This window comes from Fringilla coelebs (assembly GCF_963513975.1).
Source record: "Fringilla coelebs genome assembly, chromosome: 1".
NCBI classification, from domain to species: Eukaryota; Metazoa; Chordata; class Aves; order Passeriformes; family Fringillidae; genus Fringilla; species Fringilla coelebs.
The window spans coordinates 149,437,520-149,458,025 of record NC_140028.1 but is presented as its reverse complement, the minus strand read 5'-3'; the positions used below and the strand labels follow the sequence as shown (position 1 = coordinate 149,458,025).

Genomic DNA, 20,506 nt, shown 5'->3' with positions numbered 1-20,506 from the left:
CAGAGGAGGTGCCCCACAGCCTTTAGAAAAGGTGTGCTGATGAATTTGGTGACCAATAAGCCAGAACCTTTTTGCCCTGGAGTACAGAAGGAGATTTGCTTCTCATTGTCTTTGAGGTGGAGAGTCTCATCACATCTGGTAATGCTGCATAGTGGGCTAGAGGGGTGTCCTGTTTCTCTTGAAGGACAGGCAGGTGGTTCAGTGTGCACAGGGTCAGGGAAGATTCTTCCTTTCCTTCCCAGGCTTGGAGGCTGCCATAGAATCCTAGAAAGCCTGGGGTTGGAAGGGACCTTAAAGATCATTCTGTTTCAAACATTCTGCCAAGGGCAGGGACACTTTCCACTGTCCCAGGTTGTTCCAAACCCTGTCTAACTTGGCCTTGGACACTTCCAGGGAGGGAGCAGCCACAGCTTTGCTGGGCAACCTGTGCCTTTCCTAACAGGGAAGAATTTCTTCCTAGCATCTAATCTAAACTTTTAGCTTAAAAAGCATCCTATTGCTATGTACTCAAGCAAAGAGTTGCTCTCTCTCTTTTTATACATGTCCGCACACTGTGCACACAATGCAGCTTGTACCTGGGCACTGGGGGAAGCCTGTTGCTCCTGGAAGTTTTCAGGCAGTGGAGTTAACATTTTACCTAAATCCTGGCAGAAGTTTTCAGTCAGTGGAGTTAACATTTTACCTAATTCCTGGCAGAATGGGGTGGTGGTGAAGGGATTAATAATGTTCCTGGGGGGCTGTAGCGGGTGTATCCATTGCACCTAATTTTGGAAAATGATCCCCGCTGCACCCAGAGCCTGGGCAGGGAGAATCCTCTTGCTCCTGGACACTTTGTGGGCAGTGGAATTTCCAGCGTACAGGAGGGTGGAGGAGGATCCCCGTTATTTCGGGAAGCTGCTGTGGAAGGCGTCCCCATCGCTCGGGGAAGAGGGCTCTCCATCACCCGGCGCTCGGCGAGGGGGCTCCCCGCCGCCGCCGGCAGAGTGCGGGCGGTGCGGCCCCGCTTCCAGCCAGCGCCCATGGAGGGGGGAGCCCCTGCGGCGCTCGGAGCCGGGGCACAGCACGGTCCCCCTCGCTGCTGGAGCCTGTGAGGGTCGCGCTCCCCCGGGGGCCCCCCGCCGCCTCCATCCCCGAGGAATCCTGGGCGGAGGGCGGGCTCGGCTCCCCCTTCTCCCTCCCTCCCTGCCTGCCGGGGGTTTGCTCTGGGACGCGGCGGCAGCGCCGGGCTCGGCTCCGGGACGGCGGGCAGGGGTCAAGGGCAACAGGCGGGGGGCGATGCCGGCGCCGGGGCAGCGCCGAGGGTCCGGCTGAGCCCCGGGCACCCCCCGAGCCCTCATGGCGGGGCGAGCGCCTCAGCGCAGCCTCCCCGCGGCAGCGGCCGCCGCGCTCCTGCTCCTGCCCGTAAGTGCCGGGGACGGGAACGGGGCGGGGGCTGCGGGACAGGGACCGGGGCCGGGAGGGGGGGACGCCCCCCGGGGCCGCGGGGATCGCAGCGGGGCAGCCCCGGACGCTCGGGGCTCCGTGCGGGGACCGTGCCCTGCGCCCTCGCAGGTGCGTGCCCGGCGCTGGGGCAGCCCGGGCGGGCGCCGCTCCCTGCCAGGTGCTGCCCGGGGATCCGTCCGTGCCCGTGGCCTTTTTTGCTCCGTCACAGGTGCTCTCAGAGGCACTCTCTGCTCGCTCACCTCTGGAGCGAGTCCCTGGGCTCTTTTTGGTGCCCCCTGCCCTGTGACACAGCCACCTTTGCTCGCCAGAAGAGGTCCCAGCACGGGGACCCCGCTGGGGTGGCGGCTCCTTGCCCCAGCGGGAAGGGCTTTTCCCGGCCATCTCCTCGCTCCCTGGCGGTGCCCGGTGTCGCCGGCCTCTGTCCCGGTGCCTGTCCTGGCACCATGTGCTGCAGCAGCCATCGGCAGGCAGGGGTGGAGATGGGAGGGCTCAGCCCACGCACCCCGCCGAGCACTTGCTCCGAGTTTCTCCGGAGTGAAACCCGCAGGAAGCTTTTCCGCGTGGTCCTTCTCCATCACCAGCATCCCCCTGGGAGATGCTGGGATAAGGTGGAGATCAGGTTGGCCTCTGTCGGACTGGACTTCAAAAGCTTTCCCGGTGCTTTTTGGTAGCTTGTTTGTTTTGAGTGACGGTTTTAACTGTGCTTAAGCCAGACTTGAAAAGAAAATGTGAGCGGTTAAGCAGCTTTGAACCTGTGCAGAATTTGTAAAGGCTGTTCCCATAGCTTTAAAAAAGTGGCAGTGACCCTTCTGAACCGCAGGGTAATTGGTCTATCTTTAACATTTCCTTAGAACAGATTTTCTTTCTTTATCTGTTTCCCTAAGTTCTATTTTGTTTTGGTTTGGGTTCTGTTTGTTTGTGGGGTTTTGTTTGTTTATTTTGGGGGTTTGATTTTTTTTCTCCCCTTTCTAATTTAGAAGGAAAAAGAAAAGCCAGGTCAACAGCAGGCTTCAGAGACAAGCAACAATTTAATTTCATTTTACTTTTCACAGTAGCTTTCTTAGAAGTGAGAGAATACTTTCTCACCTCTGCCAGTGTTGGGCTTTTTTTATCCCCAAAAGAAGGAAGAGATCAGTGCACATGGGATCACAGTGGCATGGGTCTACACACTTGCTGTTTTCAACCCAAAATCACTTCCTGATCTTTGTTTCTTAGTCTCTTTTTTTCTCCCAGTCTGTGTTTTCTCTCTTTGATTTATTTTGGTCCATAAAAATACCTCAGTTTGTCTTTAGAGTGTGGGACTTACCAGTGAGGTTGTCAAAAGTACTCAGGTACTGAGTATTTAGTTAGACTAATCCATTCACAGTGAATCAAGAAATATTATGTGTTTCCTCTGTGGATACAATCTCTGGATTTTCCAGGTTTCCAGTTCTGCAATTTTGTGTTTGAATTATTTCTGCAAATTTTGGTAGTTGTGTCGCTGCTCTGAAAACAAAACTGCCTCAAAAGAAAGGGAGAAGGAAAGGTAGATTAAGGATCCAAAAGTGAAGTTTCTATAAAATGTGTTTAGTCCAAGAAATGAGTGTATTCTGTGTGTTTTTATAGGGGAGCTTGTTTGGGTGGAACATGCTGGTGTCTGACAGGGGCTTGTGTATACCTGTGTGGGAAATAACATTTTAAATCTTCACCTTCAAAGCAGCTCTAGTTGCTCCAACTGTAGCAGAAGGTTTTGCTGCTCCTTTGGGGAGTGTTTTAATCCCTGAATGTTGTCAATAAATCTGGATCTCTGCTTTCCAGCTGGAGGGAACTTTGCACTGAAAAGCTTAAGAGCAGTGTTTTAAAACTTTGGCTTAAAGCCAAAGCTCTTAAGTTCTTGTTTAACTTGAAGACACTCAAAAGTGGACTTGAAGTCAGTGACTTTATCCACATTTGTGGATTTGAGGAAAATAGCCGCTTGTGAGAGTGGGCCCTTACCCAATTAAGGGAGTTTAAGTTTTCACAGCAGCCGAGCAATTGTGTTTTATGGGAGCTGCAGGCTTGCAACGCCCACAAGATGAGGCAACTTTCTGGTACAGAATTAGATCTGCCACATGAAAATGCTGGTGCAAATGACCTGACAGATTTCACAGGGCTGGTCAGCAAAAGGGTGAAGACTTGAACTGAGATTTATGTTCTCTTAAAGGAGTTCTAGACGCATGATGCACTTGAAAACACATTTAAATAAATGTGGGAGATAAAAAACAAACCATAAAATGAAGGCAAATGAGTCTTATGACATTTTCATATAAAATCCTTGCTGAGTTCACGTAATTTGGAGGGGGGGATTATTCATCAAAACCAAAGGCAAAGCTTGCTATCATTTATTTGTTCTCCTGGAGCTGTTAAAAGAGCCAGGGCAGTGTGAGTGTATCAGCCAGTGCTGACAAGTTAAATAGTATTCCTAGTCTTAGGCTGCCAAAATTTAGCCCTATTGTGAATTAATGCAGCATAAACATCTCATCAGGAGAAGCCTTTCCTGGGGCAGTACTTTGTCAGGGTTTAGTTTGTAACCATCCCATGGCAATTACTGGATGTTGGAGGGAGGTGGCTGTGCTGGTGTTGGCTGGCTGTAGTTTTGCCGTAAAACATTTCAGTGATGATGTTCATCCCTGCCCTTAGCCAGCAAGAAAGCAGCTTTAGCTTTTGTGCATATAAGGCATCTGCTTACATATTATTATCCTATCAAGAGCAGAGGAAAAGTCATGATCAAGTCCTCTAAACTCTGTGACCTTCATATTCCAAACCAGAGCATGGTTATGGAGGAAGAGGGAGCTGGGATCTCTTTGCAGCCTGTGCATTATCAGGTGCAGAATTTTAATTTCAGCCTCACAGGTTCTAACTCTACTGCCACATCAATATCTCCAGGAAAGCTCTCCAGCCTTCAGAAAAAAAATGCCAGGGAGTGACTTGTGCTCGTGTGATTGAGCTCCTTGAGCATCTAAACCAGGGAGATGCTGTGCAGGCTGTGCACAGAGCTGGTCCATGGTGCTCCCAGATCATTCACAGGAATTGTGTGAGATCCCACCAGAGTGCTTGGGGCAGCCATGTGGCCAGGAACCATTCTAAAAATTGGACGGTCAAAGTGATTAATGACTTAGAACAGACCTTTGCACTGCTTGGTTTTTTGGCTTAGATGGAGAGTGCTGGGCTGCCATTGCTCTGGGCTTGCCCCAGGGAGGGGTTTTCCTCTAAGGCCAACTCTTCATTGCTTTGAATTTGGTGATCAGCTCTCTTTGTGTCATGGATTCCTGCGAGTTCCTGCTGCTGATGTGCTGAACTGAGAGATTCACCACAAGAAAAACAGGGTGGTGGATGATACAGACTTATTAAAGATGCATTTTCCTGTTTTCTTTTTATTTTCATTTTGCCCTATATATTAGTAAACCAAATATTTTAAAAATATTGTATTAGAACAAACATTTGCACATTTCTAGATTCTTTTAATAGTTCTGCAGATCTTATTTTTTGAGGAGAGGGGGAGGTGAGGAAATGTGGGTGGTAACAACAAGCTGCACATGCTGCTGAATCTGTTCCTTTGTAGTTTATATCACTTTCAGGTTTTGCAGCACTGCAAATGCAAGAAAGAGATTTAGGGAAAAGCTGATTTACTCTAGATTAAAAGTTTATCCAGCAGATGACTTTTTGCAGGAATTTTCTTTTCCATGCCATGTCTATAAATTGCAACAGATCGTATCCATGTCCTTGTTTCTTGGATTTTACACCACTTTTAATCCCAAATGTAGTCTGCTCTTCCTTAAAGTGCAAACATTAATTATTGGGTGTAAAGCTGGAGCTGTCCAGCGAGCCCCTCTTACCTCCCTGCCTCATGTGGATTCTCAATGGCCTGTGTTAAAGCACTGCATAAACATTGTCTTCGTCTCCTTATCTTTCTGTTCATGACAGCTAAACTTTGTGATGCTTTGCTTTATAAAACTATTTCTTTATACAGAAGTGCTTTCTATTACTGCTAATAATTCTTTTAATCTTAACAGCTTTGAAGGTAGCTGTATTTGATTTCAGTGTTGGGTAGAGTACTTTAATTTTCTTCTCTGAGAAGTTGTATAAATTTGGCTGTGGTTCTTTCTACAAGAGAAGACAAATAGAAAGTAGATCAGTCAACAGACAGAGCTGTCCTTCAGGTGACTGTCTGCTTGAATCTTGTCAGTCACATCCAAATACATGAAAATTTCATTTCCAGTTTGTGGTGCCAGTGTGGGGGTGTTTGTGGGATGCTCCCTGCAATGCTCTTTGACAAGGAGCACGTTCTGTGGTAAGCACTGCTCAGCTCCCTGGCCCTGGGCTCCTCTGCATTGGCTTTCACAAGCAGATGTTCTGCTGGATCTTCTCAAGGGCTGGTCCATCTGACTGTGGAAGGGAGAAGGAAAAGCACCTCACAGAGGTGAATTCCAATGTCCTGTCCTAACCTCTGACTCCCAAATCCCTCCTTGCTGTGCAGAGGAGGCAACACTGAGAGCCGGATGCTGGGAGTGTGCTGCTCCTTCCCCAGCTCTGGTGTGGAGCTCAATGGGTGGAGAACTTGGAATCTGCCTCTCCAAACATCCCTTAAGCCTCATGTGCCTGCACAGAAACTCAGCATGTTTTCACTAAACGAGAAAGAAAATCCACTTGTTAATTCAAGAGCTAAAAAGTACTTCTTCCACAGAGCTGTAAGGAAATGAAGCTAATTAAACAAAGCCAATTAAACCCCTATAAACTTCTGCATAATGCTGGCTAAGTAACTGTCCACCCTGGGCTGGGTATGCCAGGAAGGTAAATAGTGAGTAATGCAGATGGGGATTAAAATACATTAGCTGTCCTCACTGCAATGCTAAACCCTTGCCCTGGTAATAGTAGCTGAAGTGTCAGAGGGCTGCAGAGGAGCTGCTGCTTCCCAGGGCTGGGGGATAATCCCTGCTGCTGTTCCCCAGGGCCCTGGGAGGCAGGAGAGCTGCTCAGTGCTGTTAGCTCTGCACTGCCATGCTTTGGGAAGTGCTGTGCCCTGGCAGGGGTGGCTTTTCCAGCACAAAGGAAGGAGGAAAGGAGGCAAAAGGGAAGGGAAGGAAGTGTGCTGACGGGCCTGAACAGGTTTCCTGTGGGGCTGCCAGCCAGGCTCTGCTGTCTGAGGTATCGATTCCCTTTGAGTGGCAGGAGCAGATCCCAGGCCTGGGCATGGCTTGGGTTTCAGGGGGCTCAGGCCAGCAGAGGCTCCTGAGCCACACCAGGACTGTGCTGGGTGCTGTGGCCGTCACAGCTCTTCCCTTGCTGCTCGCTTGTTTTGTGAGCGGACATCCCTGCCAGGGACCAGGCTGCTCCTTCTGCTATCAACTGGCTCTCTCAAAGCTGAGAGGAAGCCCAGGGTGTCCCTTGGCTGCTGAGAATGGTGTCTCCAAGCTCAGGAAAGTATTTTGACCAGGTGTGCTTCCAGTCAGATGCACTGAGGATCTTTCCTCATTCTGCCTCAAAACTCACCTGCTGGGAGATCAGCTCTTCAGTCTAGCTTGAACTTGAGACACCTTCCAAAGTGTAAGAATCCCCTGCTTTATCAAAAGAAGTATCTTCATGAGGATTTTGAAGTCTTGTCAGACTTGCAATATTTCTTTCCTTCTGAAAGAAAAAAAAAGGATTAATTGAAAATTTCATCTTTAAATACAGTAATAATTTAAAAATATCTTGTCACGGTATTTTGAATAATATTTCAATTATAATTATGTGAACACAGTAAAAAATTCTTAAGAAACATGAGTGAGAAAAACCTCTAAGCCTCTGGGTTGCTGATTATTGTTCAAGATAGTCTGTAAGTTGTTTACTGCATTGCCCATTGAGAGATTTGGGGAGTAATTGTTATCTGTGAGTCTTTTCACTATAGGGACTATAAATCATATAGAATCAAAGAATGAAAAAATAATTTGTGCTGGAAGGGATTGCCAGAAGGCAGGGTTAATTCCAAAACCAAATCATTCTCGTCCACAGTTCAGTTGTGAAAATGTGCAAAGATGGAGCTCTCACAACATCTCTGAAATGTCTTTTTACAACATCTCTTTTCTGATGCTGTCGTTGTCATGGTACATAATTTTTTATGTTCTGTGAGATTTTCCCTCATTTCAGTTTGTGAATGATGGCTGTCTTGATGCTGTGCTGTCAGCTCCTGAGAGGAATCTGACTCCTCAGAGAAGAGTCTGTGATTCCCCTTCAGGTAGTGAAAGATAATTCCACACCTGGAGTTAAATTTCACAGTGATACTTGGTTTTCAAAACTAGGAGTGGGCTCCAGCCCAAGAATTAGCAGTTTAAAGAAGGATGGAGAGAAAGTTCACTGCTGATGCCCAGTGCCACCTCACTGGCTCATTTTTAAATCCCTGTCAGGAAATCTTGGGTCAGAGGAACATTTTGTGGAGGATACAGAGGTACTACTGTTGGCATTCCTTGGGAAGCTGAGCAGAGATCTTCAGCTGATAAACTCTTGATCCAGATGATTTTCAGGTGGCAGAGACATGAAAAACAAGGATTAGGAGCTCAGATTTGTTGAGTTGAAGCTGGGAGAGCCTTTGAGGTGTGGCTTTGGAAGGGTAGTGGCAGTGGTGACAATGGATGGGTGAATGATCCTTGCAGAGGCTCTGCTTGTAGATAAGGGTTAGATGAGGGAGGTATTGGCATTCACTTGGGTAAATATGACTTTTAAACTGAGCTGCTCTGGATTCTGTGAGTGTTTTGTCTCCAGTGCATGATTATCTCACCCTGGAGCCCATGTTTAAAGCACAGGTGATGGATTGGTCCTTGACAGTGGTTCCTTCTTCCACTGAAGATTGGGGAAGCAAAGGCTGGAATGGTGGGGGGTGAGGTGAGTCACACTGGAGCTGCTGAGAGGATTCAAAGAATGGGAATTGGGTGGGAAAAAATTACTCACAGACCTAAGGAGATGGCAGACATGAAGGCAGGAGTGCCCTGAGGGGCTTGCTTCCCTTCCAGGCTCTAAATATGATACCTACAGGTGTTTGGCAATGACCAACAAAACTCTTCAAGGATGTGAAATTGAAAAGCCTTTCCATTAAACAATCTTAGTTCAGGAAAGCTGCAGCTTGTGATTCAAATGCAGTTATGCTTATTTTTAACATCTCAGGTTGCTTTGGAAGGGCTTGGAGACCTGGTTGGACAAGTCCAGCCCGTGGGTGGCCTTAATCAGGTTTGGTTTCTATGTCATGATTCAGAAAATGCCTCAGCACCTGCGTGGCTTTCAGTGGATGAAGAACCTCCCCTCTAAAAGCTGCTTCAGCTGAGCATGTAGGCAGTGCTCACTGAAGGCACATCTCCAAGTTTCAACAACAACAGTGAAGTTCAGTGGTGGGTTCAGTGTAGCAGGTGCTCAAGGGTTTTTTTTAATTTATTTTTGCATAAAGATTGATTGAATTTCATGCTTTAAAACTGAGCATGTGTTTATTTGCTTTATTGAACTGGGCTCCTAATTCCCATTCCATGCAGACTTTTGGTCTCTTTTTCCAGACTTCCTGGAAGAGCTGCAGAATACATCTGGCCTCTAACATCATGGAGCAGTGTCTCCTGGAGCATTCAGTGTTCTCTAGCAAGTAGCAATGTTTTATGTGGCCACTTGGATTAACTCAGAGGGCGTTTAAAGAGCTGAAGGATGATTTGAAAATGAGCCTATTTTTCTTGAACTGTGCTCAGAGTCTTTCCCTTTACTGTAACCTTAGCTGGCTCAGGTTTCAGGTTGCAGGCTCCTGTGAAAACTTGTATTTAGACTTTCTATCCCAAATGGAAATTATTTTTCTGGTGAAGCCAAGCCAAACAATTGTACACTGCCAAGTGCTGCTGCACGAGCGATTTTAAGTCACTGTGTTGAGAAAGGCCAAAAACATCTTCATGCAGAGGGCTGACCTTTTTAGTTCTCCATAAAACAAAGTATTTCCAACACAATGACTACTGTTCTTTGATAAGCATCTCTTTCAGATGCATCTTGTGGATGAGGTAACCACATGGCAGTGGATATAAATCCATCCTGGCCACTGTGGGGATGACTTTCCTCTCCTTTCCTGTGCTAATCTCTGGTTTTGTCCTGAAGTAGCAGCTTTCACTCTTGTGATTGTGCATATTCCTTCAGGTGATTAGTAGTCAGCAAATATTCCATCTCCTCATTCCTTCCCATGTGTTGCCCTCTCTTAGAAGGAAAGAGCTGCTCAGGTGAACACTGGCATTTTTTATAAGAGCATTCCAATGAATATCTGGTGGTTTTTTTTTTCCCAAAGCATCTGTTTCCCCACACCAGTGATGTAGAGCTTGCCAGATGCCCACCTGCCCTGGAAACTGTTCAAGCAGAGGATGGATTTTGTCGAGGAATTTTGATTTTGCTGAGTTGAGCTCTTTCACTAATTACGTTTTCATTGTGAAGTTAGATGTTTGTGTTTCCCTAAAATGAGCTTCTCTGGACACAAACTAAATTTTTGCTTTTAATTGGGCCACTCTTCTGAACATGTCCATCCCAGAAGCTGGGATGAGAACTCAGTCTCATTGTGGAGATGGAGTGAATTTATTTGCTTTGCTTGCCTAATTGAAGAACTAAAAATTAAGTGTAGGTTGCCCTTTTCTCTCACACTTTTTCTTTTTTGTCCCTGAGTTCTGAGGCAAGGCTACTAAGCAGCAGCTTTTCTGTGTGCTGAAGACAGTTTTGTTGCAATTTTGATGTTGAAACGAGGCAGCATTTGCAGCCTCGGATATTTTAAAGAAACACATGGGAAAAGCTGGGGTCTTGAGAGCAGTGGAGGTTCCTAGAGACGGAGGGTAGGAAGAAGCATCCTCCTGGCCTGATCCATGCCACTGTCAGAGGTGGTTTCTCAGGAGTGGAAAATGCTTTGGCTTTATAGAGAGCACAGTGAATAGTGCAGGGTGAGACTTTGTCTGGCAAAGAAGACATGAGATGGACCCTTCTCTTGTCAGCTGTGGACTGAGCACGTTTTGTGTTGTTAACTCCCACATGTTTCTATGTTGGAAGGTTGCTTCATCTTGCTCAGTAAAAGAAAGAGCAGAGATGATTAAATAAGATGATGATGTGCTTGTGTCTTCTGCAGCCATCATCTCTAGGAATGTTTTGACCTCTCCCTCTCCTTTTTTATGCAGCGTCTAAAGAAAATTTAGGAAGGGTGCATCTATGTGACTGTCCCTGAAGTACAGAAGACCCAATCAGTAGAGATCATTCCAATTAAAAGATTTAGAATACTGCAGATGAACTGCATCTGGAAAATTTCTGCTTCTCTTCCTGAATTCCAAAGGAATCCCTGTGTGATCAGCTCAGCTGCTGCTCTGTTTTGAAGTCTAAGCTATTCAATACAAATCCCACTGCTTCTCTGGGAGTGGCTTTCTGCTGAGATGCTGTTGTACTTCCATGGGATGGATTTCTCTGGGACCTCGGGAGTACTAGAAACATTTTTTTAAAAAAGATTTTTTGCTCTGTTGCTTTGAGGCTGTGTCAGATGTCAGCACCTCTCAGCATGCCACCAGCAGATGTTTGACAGGGAGGCCTAACAACTGGCTTTTATTAGAGCACTGCAGTATGGCATCTGGGAATTCTTGTCTGAAGATGGGAAAGGGGAGTGTGTGCATCTGTCCATGTGTGGAAGCATCCACTGCCTCCAAACTCATCTCCACGTTGGCAAGGGGTGTTCCATTGTCATGGGTCATCCTTTTCCTCTTCAGTCTTTCCCTTCCCAAAGTCAGCTTGCATTCCTGCTGACTTCACTCACTCTGCTATCTACTGTGAGATATTTAAATTTAGCAGATGCTCTGTGGTGTTTGTGAGGGTCCCCAGGATGAGGTAAGAGATGAGAATCTGACTCCATGTTCTCAGAAGGCTTATTTATTATTTTATGATATATAATATTAAAAGAAATTATATTCTAAAACTATACTAAGCTATAGAGAAAGGATAGGATATGAAGGCTTCACAAGAATGAATAATAAAAACCTGTGACTGACTCCTCAGAGTCTGACACAGCTGGCCATGGTTGGCCATTAATTAAAAACAATTCATATGGAACCAATCAAGCATTCACCTGTTGGTAATCAATGTCCAAGTCACATTCCAAAGCAGCAAACACCAGGAGCAGCAATCAGATAATTATTGTTTTCATTCCTCTCTGAGGCTTCTGAGCTTCCCAGGAGAAAATCCTGGGCAAAGAGGGTTTTTCAGTAAATATCTTGGTGACAATGTCTCTGTGGTAGCCCCATGCTTGTATTGACATTTTTGGATCTATAGCTTTGGGGGTTGGTTTGCATTCCAAAGCCATTCCTTTATATTCCTGTAGCCATTTCTTCCATGTTTGAGAGGAGAAAACAACCTTTCCCATGCTGGTGAATTTTACTGCACCAGTGTTCATTTGGTTTTACATTTCTATATTGCTCCATAGTGGAACTCAGTATTTCAAACCAGGACTCTTTGTTAATTCTTCTTAAAATGAAGTTAAAAATCCTCTCTAAGCTGGATAAAATAACCACTGGATGGAAACTGTGAGTAGGCAACTCTTCTGTCTCATAGTTGATGTCCTCTGACAGAGATAAAGATCTTTCATGAATTAATGAAATGCAGTGACCATGTCCAAGGGGAAAGGCCCAATAAAATGCCCATTAGAGAGGCAGACAGTGACACCAGAGCAATTCATCCTTTTCCCAAAGTCCTCTCAGATAAAAATGGGAAGTTGACCAAAGGCTCTGTATTTTTTTTTTTTTTTTGAAGACTCAGAGCTGGCCTGCTCTTAGTTGATGTCCCTGCTTTGGAAAGTAAAAGATTGATTTCCACCTCAGTCTTTGGCTCAGCACATTAGTTTTATTTGTTCATAAATGTTCACAATGGCTCAGAGGAATTAAGTTGGCCATTTCTGTGCATGATTTAGGTAAATTTTCAGGACAAAAAAGAACTGATTTGGCGGGCAGAGGTTATGGAATAGCTGTTTTAAGAGAAATGCAGTTTGAGTAAAGTCATGCATTAGTGACCCAAAGCCATTATTTCAGTACTTCAAAATATAATTTCTGTGCAGTTGTGGGCCCAATTATTTATCTTTACAATTTTACATTACTGAAATATTTCTTTCTTTGTTTGTTTTGCTGGTTTTTATTATTGTAAGAGGGGTTTTTCAAGGCTGAGCTAGAACAGAGGCTGGAAAGAGCTAAAGAATAAAGCAGGGATTTATCCAAAGGATCTCCTCCATGGATGCACCTTGGGCAGCGCCAGAGCCCAGCCAGGGCTGCACCCAAGATGAACCAAAATGGCCCCAAAATGCCCGGCCGGGCACAGGGTCTCTCCCTGGGATCAGCTCTGCTCCATTTGCACCTTGCAGTTCATTGTCCCATCCCAGCCCCTGCAGTCCCACCCTGCTTGTTTTTCTCTCTCCAGCCCACGGGGTTTGTGCTCCTGGCCTGAGATTTGGCTCATTTGTCCTTGGTGCCCAGCTGGAGCAGGAATTGTTTTGTGTCCCTGCTCTGTGCACAGAGCTCACCATGCCCTGATGTGAAGCTCAGAACTACACACTAAAGTAGTACAGGATGTGAAAAATATAAAAGCCAAAACCTGAGACATCGTTTGGCCTTGTCTGCTTTAGATACAGTATTTTTATAAAAGAAGTTTTGCGCACAGCAAGTCTGTTGACTGTGGTTAGCGGAGAGAAAATGAAACCAAAAGTAACATAATATGTGGAAGGCACTTTTCCCCCCAGCCAGATTAACCTGAGCTGACCCTGAGGCAAATGTGACATTTAACCTTTCCTATTCCTGCCCAAGCTGCGCTCAGCTTGACCTCTGTCTGTTCTTTCCCATCGTCCTGGGGAGGGCACAGCTGAACACGCGGCGTATTTACAGTACACGGGGATGGCTTGAGTTCCTTCTTTGAAGTGAGGCAGTGCTTCAGCCTGGGAGGAGGCAGAGGGGTGAGGGTTGGAGGGCAAGAAATGCCTCTGCTGCGTCAACTCTACGTGCCTGGGTCTGTCGTGAGACGTGGCCACTGCAGAGTCTGGGTTTTGGGAGCTCTGTGCCTCGGGAGGTGGAATCTGTACCTGGCTTTATCTCCCTGACCTGACCGTGCATGGAGGGTTTGCTGTGGGAGGCAGGAGTTTAGAGCCTCCCTGGATGTTGGAATTTGAAATGCAGGGAACTCTCAGAACTTTGGGCCTGTAAGCCAAAGTTTAGCATTAAACACCAGATTTGATCTGAGACTTTAGAAAAGGCTTCCAAATGTAGGTACTAGAAGTGAGAACGTAGATTTGTAGTTTAAAGCAGAGATCTGTTAAGTAGAAGAAAGTTTAAAGTTGTAGAGTACAGTACTCTTAAGTTTGTGTGTTATAATTAAAAAAGCTTACACTGAGGTATGACTCTATAAAGCAAAATATTTAAGAATTAGGTAAAAATATAAAAATATCTTCGTTAGTAGCGTTTTATTAGTTAATAAGTCTTTAAAAGGTCTTGTGACTAGAGGGCTTGGGACTTTTTGCGTTATGCAGTGAAGATGTGAGCTGAGCTCACCTACCTATGTAAAAGATAAGAAAAATAAATCACATTATTTAAAATAACTTAAAGTCCCATCTCTAACTCATTCAAAATTCTTCACAAATCCTCACACCTGGAGGTGAAACAGCCCCCTCATGGAGTTAGTATGAAAAGAATGAAGTCTGGGAAAGGCTTTCTGTTTGTACTTCAACACTTCCTATTTTATAAAATAACAGCAAAGTGAGAAATAGGTAGAAAGAGATGCTGTACAAAGAACAGTTGTTCTTTAGACACCAACATTGCTGATGGATTCTATTGTCAGGAGCAGTTACCCTCCTTTTTATTAAGCAACAGAGAATTCAGTGACATAAAATGGGTTCCTCAATCACTTAACACACCTTAGAGCGCTGAAATATAATATCAACCTTCAAGGAGTATGGTTGTTTCCCTGAGTAAAAGCTGCTGAATTGTGTTGGAGTCATTCTGTGTAAACAGAAAACCAAAGGCATTTTGTGTGTTACCATGGCTTTGTATCCCCCTCAGAAGGATTTTCAGTCAGAAAGATTGTTTCACAGATTGAAAATGGAATTTTGTGTCATTGATTTGTCACTCCTGAATTTTCCTGCCACATTTCATTCTGTCTTTAAAGGACTTTCCAAGAGCTTCTCTTGCTCCAAGCAGCATCCCAACTTGGCTCTATATTTTGGTGTGGGCTTCTTTCCTCTGTCTGCACTGGGTGCTTCATTTTGAGTGTGAATATTAAAATATCCTCATTGATTTTCAACTCTATTTCCTAAAATTTACTTGGGATTGTATTGTGTCCTTGTACTGAACCTGAAGCTTTCTCAAAGTGCCAATGTTGGCATTACTGCTCTTTCTCACTGTCATTTGCCCTCAATAGAAGGCTCAGCCCTGAATGCTGAGGGTCAGAAACTTGTGTGTCTTCCATTGACTAAAAAGAGCCACAGGACACCTTACAGGGATGCCCAATTATCCTATGTATTCCATGGAAACACCTTCTTCAAGCCCTCTGAACTGCCCTTTGCCAATTGCTGTATCTCTTGAATGTGCAAGGGCACCCACATACCAATTAAAAGTTCACTGAAAAAACTCAACACATGATCATTAATGGGATGTGATTCAGCTCTGCTATTTCAGGTGTCTCCTTTTAATTGAGACAGAGTGGATCCTGAGCTTTGTTAAAGGCATCGAGCAGCTCCCACAAGGAGAGATCCAGATTAGGTGCTTAATTTGCAGTTTCCTGCATTTGTCAGGTGAATTCCATGTGATGCTCTGGAGCTGAGCAAGTACAACCACAAACCTTCTATGTCAGGGGGTGTCTGTACCTGAGTAAATCATGAATGGGAGCTGCTCTGAGACTGCTGGGGGCTTGTTGTACTCATGAATGAGAATCTGTTCTAGGCTGCTGCTTTACCTGCTTGGTTTCTTTCTGTTTATCCAGATAGTTCTCCACTGTGAATCCTCTGTGAACCTGCCCTTGTCTGTGCTGCTGGAAAAGTACTGTGAAGCTTTGTCAGCCCGCACCAATGTCACAGGTATTTATTCCTCCCTTTCTTGGTGGCCTCTTGTTACTGGAGGATCCCTTTTCAAAGTGTCCTTGCTCCAGGGAACATCTTTTCCTGCTGAGATAAACATACTGTTTCCAGCCTTGGCTTTTCCTTGGTGGCAATGTGGTGTGGTGTGACAAGGAAGGAAAACCTGGAATTTTACACACCTGGAGAGTTCTACGCACTTGGAGTAGGTCCCTTCAGGGGAACTACTGACAGCTCTTCCTTATAGTTTAATCTGATGAATTAGCTGTACTTACTGACTGATGTGATAGGTGAAAATTAGTATATTTGAAGTCTCTTCTCCATTTATCCAGACCAGTTTTTAGAAGCAGGGCAAAGCAGTTGTCTCTTGGGTAAAATACACCAGCACAGAAATGATGCTGTAAGAGATGTGAAACTGGATCCAACTTTGTTTCAGAAGTGGGAGAAGCACACTCAGAGCCACTCCTCTGCAGCATGACTTGGGGATGTGTGCTGCAGGGAATGGTGCTTCTGGGGGAAAAACTACATTTGTTCCCTTCCTCTTCACTTTCTTTCTCCCCCTGGTGAATATTTGTGGAAGGAGGAGCTTAAAATATAATGTAGGTATTATGATTCAGCCAGTTCTCCATCCCTGGAGAAATGGCAAAGGTAACGAGGCTCAGGGAATTAAAAACCTTTCTGTAAAATATGTTGGATCAGTAGTGTTTGATTCTGACTTAATCTATTCCTTAAGGACAATAAGCTGATCTAGATTCCAGACTGAAGTGTGAAAGTTGTGGTGCCTTAACTGCCTCTCAATTTGCATATAAATGGGTGTGTTGACCTGTATTATGAACCTGCCCCAAGCTCTGCTCCTTGGTGCTGTTGTGTTCCAGGGAGCAGCTCTGCCTCATGTAGCAGGTTTGTTTATATCAGTTTAATGACCATCTATTCCAAAACAAAGGGAAGATAAATGAGGTTCTGTATTTGGACCTTTCTTTTAGGTGTTCTTTGCCTTTTGAATGTGTTTGTAAATATTATTGTAAAACTTGCCGTTTATTCATGAAGTGTTTTTCCTTGTGCAGAGCTTCTGTTTTAGAAAAAAACCACAAATTTTCACTCCAGGCTATCTTAGAAGTGAGCAAACAATTTATTTTTCAGTTGTTGACAAAACATAATTTTCCTGGCTGTTTATGTGATGCATGAACACACAGCATATTCTCCAGTGGAGTGTGGCTACTGGAACAGAATTTTAATGGGAAAAGGGAAGGGAGAAGCTACAGAAGCCACTCTTCTCTTCCACTGTCTTTGTGTGGTGTCACTGACCAGAGGTAAAGCAATGCTCTGAAATTCTTGGAAGTTGATTTTTATAGTCAGTGCAACCTGCAGCTTTTTGAGAATAAACTTTCCTGTGATGCTTTAAAATCCTGAGAACCTGTACAGTGCTTTGAGAGTGGGTTTATACCTATAATAAACTCCAAATATAGTAAATCCCAAATTTGCTCCATGGTCAGCCTCAGGTACAAGCATGAGATGAACTTTGGGACACCCTAGGGACAAAAATTCACTTTGTTGCTTAGCATGGACCAGTGATATTTTCTCAGTGTGGAGGATCAACAGCAAGAACATGGTGGTTCCCATGACATGTTGGTTTTGTGCTCCATGAAAACTGCATCTTCCAAACAGTCTGAGCTGTTCAGCTATGAGCCTTCTCATTATAAATGGAGGTCTATAATACAATCACCACCTCTTCATGGTCAGTACAGCTCTGTTGGTACAGTTAAAGACCAAAGCACCATTTAATCCTAAATTAAAACCTAAAATGGAGCAGAAATTCAATCCTTTTTCTTTATTGGGGTCCAAGCATAATGAGCTTCTGGAACTAAATCTGCTCTAATATTTCAATGTCCAGAATGAGGTGAGCTGTGTTGCAGCCCTCATTTTGAACCTGATCCATGACCAGGATGTGTCACATGGGAACATTGGTGAGCTCCATTCAGCAGCATGGATGGAGAGAACCAGACCACAGAGCCTGCAGTGTCTGAGTCTTTTCTGTGGCTCCTGTTCTTTGACACAGTGCAGATATATTCTAGAAGGGAAAAAAAAAATCAAGAAAAGAAACCCAAGGAGAGCCATATTGAACAATCTTTATTTAGCTGGGAGAACAGTAAACATTAAGCTTTGTAATTCGTTATCTTCCCTGTTTCTTTTCCAGAAGATGCTGTTAATTAGTCCAATATGTTAATTTCCTCCTCTTATAATTACTAATTTCACCCCCAAATATGTTCACACTAAGTATCCCAAACAGATGGCATAAAATGCTTTTGAGAATGTAATGCATGGGTAATTTCACAGAATGGCTGAGAGAATGACATTGTAAATTCATTCTGAAACAATTTAAACCAAGAAATACTTTTTCAGAGTTGGAAAGCAGCATAACTCATTTTCTCTTTTGGGCATTTTTTCCTTGAAAAATCCCTAGATGGCACCTTCAGGATTGCTTGGATTCAGTTCCTGAGTGTGATGGTGTTATCAATGAGTGGTTTAGGTCATTACAAAATCACCATCAAAGCCATTAGCAGAAGTATGTTTAGCATGAATTTGTAAAAGTGTGAGTTAGCAAAGTTCAGTGTCAAGGTCCACTCTATCACTTTTTACATGGATGAATCACACAGAGGAAAATCAAGTTAGAATTGAGATAGAATGATTTATACAGAGATGAAAAATGCAAAATGGTAAAAGGGACCCTTCTGTTGAGTCATGTGGGTCAGAGTAGACCTCCCTTGCTTGTTAAACTCCTTACAGAGCTTAGGTGCAGCTCAGTCCAGTCTAAGTCCCAGATCTAGTCAATGTTTAAATCTAAAGGATTACACGTGTAGTTAATTAGCATCACCTAAAGCACCACCATCAAATGTATCCCAGCAAAAGGTGATCTTAATAAGATGTTGTAAAAATGCCAATTCACCACAGATGGAATTTTTACACAGCTTCTGAACCAGCAGCAGTCTGAGGTTTGTTCACAGTTTTTAGGTGGATTGTTGGAGCCCTGGCTGCTGAGAATTTCAGATTTCTGTGCTGCCAGGCACTGACCCCCAAGAGAACACTGCATTGACCTGAGGCTGTGGAGAAGCTTCCAGAATGGAATGGCAGAACTGGGATTGTGGGTGTGGAGTTTGGATAGAAGTGTGTGATATCACAGGCTGGAAAACTTGGAGTGTAAGGGTTTAGAATACAGTAATATATGTGAAGCAAGGTAGAAGTTTTAGGGCAGAGGCTGCTCCTCCTTCTTCACCTTCTTCTCCATGGGTTTGGGTGGTTTTGTGTAATTAGACAGAAAAGTCCGTATTGTGGGACATGAGTTATTAGGTTAAAAGTAAAATAATTTAAGTGTCATTTCTTAATTAGGTAATTAAGCCTTAAAAGACCTTGTAAGGAAAATAACCATTTTCTAACTGATTAGTGAAATACTGCAAAACTCACACCTTGTAAGACTGTAATATAGATAAGAAATAATCAACATCTAAGTCTAAACACAAAATATCATCTCGAGAGCTTCAATCCCAACCTTAACAGAGGCAGAAAAGGAACAAAAAACAACAGTGGATTGCAAGATTTTTAGCAGTTCCTAATCACTGACTAATTTAACATTTTCAGAGGCTGTCAGTAGAATTTATTACAACTACAACAGTCAATCACAGAGCTAAGACAGCAGCATTCATGCTACACTTTCTGTAGGTATCTAAATTTCCATCCTGGCCACAATCTGGGTAAGTAATTACTGGAATTTTAAAAATTCCAGTAACAATGGAAGTTAAGGAATGTTCCAAGTCTGTCAGGGAATGACTGAATATTCCCACTGTCACTCCTCACCCAACATGGTCTCTGTTCCCACCCTGGATACACAAAATTCCTCAGTATAGGGTCAGGGACACTTCACCATCAAACTCATTTCACAAAGGCCATGGGATTCCTGGGATCATAGAACAATCTAGAAGATATCTGGGTCATGGGGGAAATGCACAATACCAGATGGGAAGTGTCTTTGTGTTTGTGAACCTGAAGAAAAAAAATAGTTATTACTTATGAAAATAGTTATTACTTCACTTTCATATATAAGAGGAGTAGGTTGAAATGGAAGAATTTTTTTTTTTTTTTTGAGAACTCAGCTTAAGATGTTTCTGATGTTTTAATTTACCGGTCTGATTTGACTAGAACTACAGTGATATCCAGGATGAGCAGGTGGCTGGAATTCCATATATCTGTGTGATGTAGGTGCTGAATTACAGCTTGAATTTTTATAGGAACTTAGAGGACAGAGGTCCTCAGTTCACACTGATATTCCATGCATTGTGGAATGTTTTTGTTATTCCCTTCACATCTCTTGCCTTTCCCATCTGACGTGTTTCCACAGGAGACTGCAAGTCTCAGCTTGCATCTGATCCTACTTAATTTTGATCTGCATGGAAATCTTTTGATCCCCCTATTTGTTCCATTGACACATTTGACCACACAACCTCTAAGGCCTTGTCAAAAGATAATTCATCTGAAAACAGGAGTTTGGTCCAAAAAAAAAACACCAAAAACCACAACTCAGCATGTGGATGGCCAATGCTCCTGTGCCTTATCAGTATACAAATTATATTCTCTGTTTTTCTTCTCTTTCTTCCCTTTCAGTCAGTTTGAAGGTTGCAGTTTGCATTTATGGTGTTTAAGTGTATTTAGACAATGTGGTAAAGGAGAGGCTGGAAATCAGATGTCATACATTTCATTTCAAGAAGTCTGGGATGCACTGAAAGGAAAAAATTATTTGTTCCTCCTGGTGACTGGATCCTCTTGAGCTGGGGGCTGGTTCCTTGCCCTCATTCTGGTCACTTTGTAGTGAAAGGTTGTTGTCTCCCAGAAATGGTGGAAACATCCTGATTCTGAGTGGTGCAGGATGCCACCTGTACAAATCCAGGCTTACACTACTCCTGTGTTGTTTCCTGTGTTTTCCAAGTCTCTGGGGAAGCTGTG

General features: G+C 44.1%; 1 protein-coding gene across 1 annotated transcript in view; it reads left to right on the top strand.

The window, feature by feature from the left end:
* Positions 1-1,335: 1,335 nt before the first annotated feature.
* The window catches only part of CRHR2 (corticotropin releasing hormone receptor 2), a gene marked incomplete at both ends in the record, with an annotated part of 145,544 nt that continues 126,373 nt past the window's right edge, over positions 1,336-20,506 (top strand). Inside the window, 2 exons of the mRNA XM_084208557.1 lie at positions 1,336-1,401; positions 15,424-15,517. Of these exons, the coding sequence (XP_084064683.1) occupies positions 1,336-1,401; positions 15,424-15,517 (160 nt within the window). The remainder of the gene's footprint in view (positions 1,402-15,423; positions 15,518-20,506) is intronic.